Source organism: Magallana gigas, chromosome 3 (genome assembly GCF_963853765.1).
Source record: "Magallana gigas chromosome 3, xbMagGiga1.1, whole genome shotgun sequence".
Classification (NCBI taxonomy): Eukaryota; Metazoa; Mollusca; class Bivalvia; order Ostreida; family Ostreidae; genus Magallana; species Magallana gigas.
In genome coordinates, this window is record NC_088855.1 from 33,613,246 (window position 1) to 33,619,857 (window position 6,612).

Consider the following 6,612-nt stretch of genomic DNA (forward strand, 5'->3'; position numbering starts at 1 on the left):
ACATTAACACTGAAGTGTCAAGCTTAAGGCACTCACCCCACCCAGCCCCGCGGGATAGGATTTTGAAGTTTTAAGAATCTTGATTTTTTTTATTTATCCTTTGCAATGATCTCTTCTTTCATAGTGCAAGCCTGAAAGGCATTTACCCTACAGATCCATTTAATGATACCGTGGAATCATAAGATTTCGTGGTGGCTCAATTTTCATGGAATTTGTGGGTACCTCTCATCCACGAATTAACATCCTCCACGAAATAGATCTATTAAGTATGGGTTTTAAAGTCATATTTCCTTTTGTGGGTAATTGCTTATACCCAAAATTACTTCCAAACCTGTAAAATTTGAGCAATCCACGAAAATTGGCCCCCAGGAAATTGAATGATTCAACATTATTTAGGTGTGTCAAGTTACCTGAAATAATTTTTTCTTTGAAGTTGGAAGATAAAGAAATGAATTTATAATAGGTATACTTTTATTTCAAAAATTTGAAATATGATAAAAGACTAGTTTACACTAACACCTTACATAATGGAAGTATACTAATTTACTACATCAACATAGTAAAACTGTTACAAATCAAATTTGTCTAAAGATGTGTCTATAAAAATTGCTAAAATTAATACTCCTGACACATGCTGAAAATATATTGGATTCTTAAAAGTCTGGTAAATGAACATGAATCATGATGTAAAACTTAATCTGAACAGCCATATTTCACAAGGTATATAGTAAAATAATGAAAAAAGACATGCATTACTCATTAGATTTGCAAATCAGTCTTTGTCTGTGTCTAATTCATCCCAAATACTTTGCAACTTTTGCTGAGCCACATCATCTGGTATTTTACTTTTACGAACTTTTTTCTGGTCCCATCCCCTTTTGGCTGCTTTTTGTTGTCGTTTCCTTTGCTTGATTTGTGGAATATGATACAAACTTCCAAAATCTATAAGTCTTTTCAATTTTCTGGCCTGTTTCGCAAGTGAGGGAGACTCTGAAATTGTCTCTAAAGCTTTCGGTGGTGGTGGCAAATAATTTTTCGCAGTATAGATTTTTGCAATGTCTTCTTCAGATTCTAACTTTTTTCTTTTTCTTGGTGCTTTCACTGGGGCTGTTGAACCATTTAAATCTTTCAAGACACTACCAAAATCTTTCTTTTCTTCCTGCTCTGTCTGCTCTTCTTCTTTTGTTTCATTGGGCTCTTCTCTACTAGCTCTAAAAATTTCAAAAGACCTTCTGCGGAGTCTCCTGGACCTTTTCTCCTCAGCAATTTGTTCGTCCTGGCTTTGACCATCTTCACACTGGGTGTTATTGTCCTCTGTAGTACTTGCATCATCAGTAGACGATGCTGAAGGACAGGACACTGGTAATGCACAACTCTGGTCATCTGATGACAAGCTCTTCCTTGGACGACCTCTCTTTCTCTTCACTTTCTGAGATGTACTTTCATGAACTTCTGCCGAGTGTGTTTCGAATTCATTGCAAGTGGGAATTTCTGTTCCATTTATTTGACAGTCAGCTTCCACGTCCATGCATACATTTCTCCTCTCCTGCACACTAGCATTGCTTTCTATCTTGCTGTGGCTTGTTTCATGATCTACACTTTCTGAAAATCTTTGCATGTTGGTTTTAATAGTTGTTGAATCATCTTGAGAAAGTTTCCTAGGTCGCCCTCGTTTTGCAGATTTCACTTTTGATTTAGTATCTGCATTTGAATTTATCAATGATATCTTTAGCACATTAGAATTGTTTTCAGTTTTTTCTTCTACATCACTTGCCTGAACCACTTGTGGTGAGTTTTCTTCTGTAAGGTCTGAACAGCTGATTTCTGGAGAAGGAAAAACTGATGCATCCACATCACTAGTTCCTTCAGGTACAAGATCATCAGAACCTCTGTTTTCTTTTCTGTCCTCCACTAAAGATTTCTCCAGTTCAGCATTTTCTGTTTCCAACATTATATTCTGTTCATTATATTCTCCATTTTTTTGTAGTGATTCTGTAATTCTGGGAGATGAATCAACAGTTCTTGGACTTATATTTAACTCTACATCTGCAGTTTGATCAGTTTTATTATCATCTAATTGATTTTCAAAGTCAATATCATTGTCATTAAAATTATTTTGTGTACTATCTGTTGGTAGGCTGCTTTTTTTCAGCAGTGCCAGTTTTTCTCCCAGCGTTTTACACACCTTCATAAAATGGGTCTTGGGAGATGAACATGTAGAATCTCCTTTGTTGCTGTGCTCATTAGATTTCAAACCAACATCAGAATAATCAGCAGATAACTGCTTGGGTTGTAGCTTTGTTCTGATTTTCTTGTTGGAATATCTTACAACCCTGGACTTTATCTGAGACAGGGGAGTAAAAAACTCCCCATCTGAGGCTGGTGAATTGGGGCTTACAAGGGAGCTTATAGTAGGTGATTGAGAAATATCAGCAATAAAAGGCTGAGAGGGAGAATATGGCAAGGAATCTGACAACACTGGGGGAGCTATGGGAGTAGAATAATCATCAGGGTGAGGTTCAGGAAGAGGAGTTCTTTCTTTTTTATCATCATTTGTCACCTTTTCACTATGTTGATTTATCATCTCTTCTTCAATGATCACGGGAGTTATTCCCACACTCTCATGTTGACCAACGCTACTATCGGGACATCTGGGTCCCTCCACATCTGACAGAGAAGTATTTTGGAAGTCTAGAAGGCTGCGACGATCAACTTCACTTGTTCTGTCTGGGGTTTCTGCTATTCTGAACTGCTGAAGTTCATCTGCATTGAACATTTGGGATCTCCTGCGTTTCTTTTCTTTCAGCTCTGACAAACGTCGAGACTCCGGAGATGGCTCTTTCCAAACACTTCCATAATTGCCTCCACATATTTCCTGACAAAACAAATGTATATATTCAATTTTATTAATGTCTAATTTACAGATATTATAACTTTCAATCAACATTAAATCAAAATGAACAGTGATATCCCTGGGTAAGGGGAAATAACAGGACTCTCACACCACTTTTTGAGAAAGGGGCCATAAAGAAGTGGAAAATAACTTTAAACTTTTTGGGGATACTTTTTCATTTCTTTTTGGATAACCAATATACTTTAAAATCGTGATATGCTGGGTTTCTGGCCTTGTTGTTATCAACTAAATTTTGTTTTGCGATACATCGGAATTTGAATAGCAAGTTAGTTATACGCATGTATATCTAACTACATGTGATATATTTTCTTAAATTTTGGGGAGAAATGACCATTGGGAAAATTAACACTTCAATATGGAAATGAAGAACATGTACTTTTTTTTAATTTGGCCCTTTATTTGCCCCAGTTATAGACCACTGAGAGCCCTGAATAAAGATATTTTATACTTTAAATTTGCCTTTAGCAATCTAACAGAAGTAAAAGAATTTTGATTTATACTTGTCAATTAATTCTTACCAAGTCCTGTGAGATTCTTAGGGAGCGTCTTCTCTTTTTTTTAACATCTAGATCCATGCCTGCATTCTATGAAAACAAAAACATTACAAAAAATTAAAATTATCATAATAAAAAACAATACACGCCAGGCTTCAGAGGTTTCTGAGATTTGTATCACTTACACATTCAATAAGTAAGCACTTAAAAACTATTTATTGAGAGGGGGGGGGGGATTTAATTTGCTATTTTAAGGTGCTATTGCATTTATAATACATTAAAAATTTCATTATTTTGTACAAACTATTTTGCTGACATCACAACTTGTATTACCCTAGTTGAAATTTTGCACAACTTATTGTTATTTAGTTATGAGGAAACTGTCTAATTTTTGCAAATAAATTCAATAATGAATAGTTACAAAATCTATACTCATATGATCATATCCACTGAGTTGGAGTAGTAACTGGCTTTCTGTTATTTTTTTTCGCAGTTTTTCAAAAAAGAAGGATCATGCTTAACCTTGTGTAAATTTTGAGCCTATGGAATTAATTTTTATGAAAATTCTGATACAAAAATGTAAATTATCAATGAAAAATTATTTAAAGTTTTGAATAAATGATCAAAAAATGAAAATAGGGATGCAAATACTAATATATAATAACCCCTAAAGATTTATTCTTTTAATTTCTAATGACTATATAGTTATGATATGGTCTTAAAAAAATAGCTCATTGTTTGAGAAGTTTTAAGAGGGTTGAGGAGGGGGGCCATAGAAAAATTTAAACTTTTTTGGTAAATCAACGCTCAACGCTAATCAACTGAGTCAGTTTACCTACTTGGAAACCTACGGTTGATTATGCATCATTCCTCTACTCATCACCCGTGGGTCTCTTTAAACTTTGACGCTCGTTTTAATGACCGAATATTTATAAATATCATCTTATCAAATAAGTCATTACAGTAATAGAACTCTTCTGTTTTTAAAGGGTGCATTACTGTTGCCTTGCTATCAATACAAATTAATCGTTCTGCGATCGCCAATTGAATACTGTTAGGAACGACCGTTTAAAGCAAATTGCTGATTGGATCAATTTACTCAGGGTGTAATATGAGCCACCAATCAATTTGTATGCTTCAATACGAGCACTGAAGTTTAAAGGGACCCACGGGTGATGGAGAGAGGAACGATGCGTAATCAACTGTGGGTTTCTGTCTATGCTACTTGTAATGATAGTAGGAATATGACTACATTTGTTTAATGACAATTAATATGCACTCTGCTATCACATGATACTTCCACTTCAGCAGCTGTTCAAAAGTGTATAATTATGGCGTAATTACATGTTATTATGACATGTCACAAAATAATAACTGAACACGATGGATGCAAGAACTGAATGCAAGACTCATGTTTGTCATGTATCAGCGCTGCCACTCCATATGAAAAAGGAAGCATACACGATCTGATAAGCATGGAAAATTGATTCAGAGTAACGATTTTACATATTCTTGAAAAATGAGATACAATGTTAGGAAAATTCAAATGGTAATGCAATACACAAATACCGACTGGCTGCTACCTGGCCTGAAAAAACATAGAGAAACGTCGAATCTATTTAGACAAATGAACTGATTGGTTTGTGACATTTTACAGATAGTAATACCTTAACCAACATCAATACCCATTTCCTTATAATCAAATACCTTTGATAAATATGCGGAGACTTCCACTTTATAACAAGCGCCCAATTTCTGAGCATGCGCAGTGAAAATAAAATGTTTTATAATCCGATCCCGACTTCATTTACATATTGAATCGTCCTCGCACTAATTCGTACCCCCACGATTTATATAGAAGCCCTAGAAGATGATAACTTCAAGTTGTGCGAACAAACCACTGATGTGCCAAGGCATATGTTTATAATGGGCGAATAGGGTCAAATATTTTTATCATTCTGTCTGTAATTGGAAATATTTTAGGGCTTGTCTGAAACGAACTTTTTTAAAACTATTATACAATATAATGTTAAATATTAATCATATTATGAATCATGGTATATTATATCAACATGCAATGACATCTATCAAGGGTGAGGTATGTAGGACAAGGTTTTCTCAGCATCCTTGATAATTTTAAAATCTTAATTGTTAAATCTGCATGCCTAAGCATCAAGATAATCAAGATCACTCTCCGTATCTGAAGCTAGCTCATTTACATAGTGAAATCAACATTATGCAAGTTTGAATAAGTATACCCAGTTAGTACTATTATTTACATAAACATGTGACCCACCCCAGTATCACAAAATGCATTTAATATCTATCAAAATTTGGTAAAGATTAAACCAATAATATCTAAGATTTATCTATCAAGATCACTCTCCGTATCTGAAGCTAGCTCATTTGCATAGTGAAATCAACATTATGCAAGTTTGAATAAGTATACCCAGTTAGTACTATTATTTACATAAACATGTGACCCACCCCAGTATCACAAAATGCATTTAATATCTATCAAAATTTGGTAAAGATTAAACCAATAATATCTAAGATTTATCTATCAAAAACTTTTACCAGCTCCAAAAAACCTCATCCAGCATCCAAAACCTATGGCTCAGATTCAGCATTCAAGCATGTACAGTGCACAAGTATCATAAAACGCACCATCTATACAAGTTAGGTGAAAATAGGACTGGTAGTTTATAGTTAGATGTGGCTAGCAAAGTGCACCTGCTCCAAAAACCTTGACCCCCGGAATCTTAAATCAGCAACCAAGTCATTTAAGTCCGTAAGTAGGTCCAGATGCACTAACCAAGCAAGTCTGGTGAAGGTAGTATAAGTGATTATTACATACAGGACCTGCTCTACAAACTTTAACAAAGGGTGCATATGCTCCCCCTGACTTTATCATGGTGTCAGAGCTGAATATACAAACAAACTCGCAGTACAATTTTACAATTTATTTATCCAAGAAAATTTTTAGAACATTTAAATGTACACAATGTATACATTAGGTAACAATTTCCTTTAAACAAAGCTTTCTATAGCCTAATTCACGTTGAAAAAAAATATACTGTACACAGGGTAATTTTCGCCAGGTGTAATTTTCGCTCTTCTACAACTGCAAACGGTTTCAAACCGTCTTGAATTTGCCCAGATACAGTTGTTTTAAAAGAGATACAATGGAATCATTAGATTTCA

General features: G+C 34.6%; 1 protein-coding gene across 2 annotated transcripts; it reads right to left on the reverse strand.

Annotated features, from left to right (window-relative positions):
* Positions 1-449: 449 nt before the first annotated feature.
* LOC105333961 (enolase-phosphatase E1) lies at positions 450-5,213 on the reverse strand. 2 transcript variants are annotated; one of them, XM_034481622.2, is made up of 3 exons: positions 5,116-5,213; positions 3,433-3,498; positions 450-2,875 (listed from the first exon to the last, which is right to left on the reverse strand). In XM_034481622.2, exons 2-3 carry the CDS (start codon positions 3,487-3,489, stop codon positions 773-775), a joined length of 2,160 nt encoding a protein of 719 aa, XP_034337513.2. In that variant the 5' UTR covers positions 3,490-3,498; positions 5,116-5,213; the 3' UTR covers positions 450-772. The 2 variants fall into 2 exon arrangements, with proteins under 2 accessions (XP_034337513.2, XP_034337511.2); XM_034481620.2 differs by having other exon boundaries at positions 5,076-5,120.
* Positions 5,214-6,612: the final 1,399 nt, after the last annotated feature.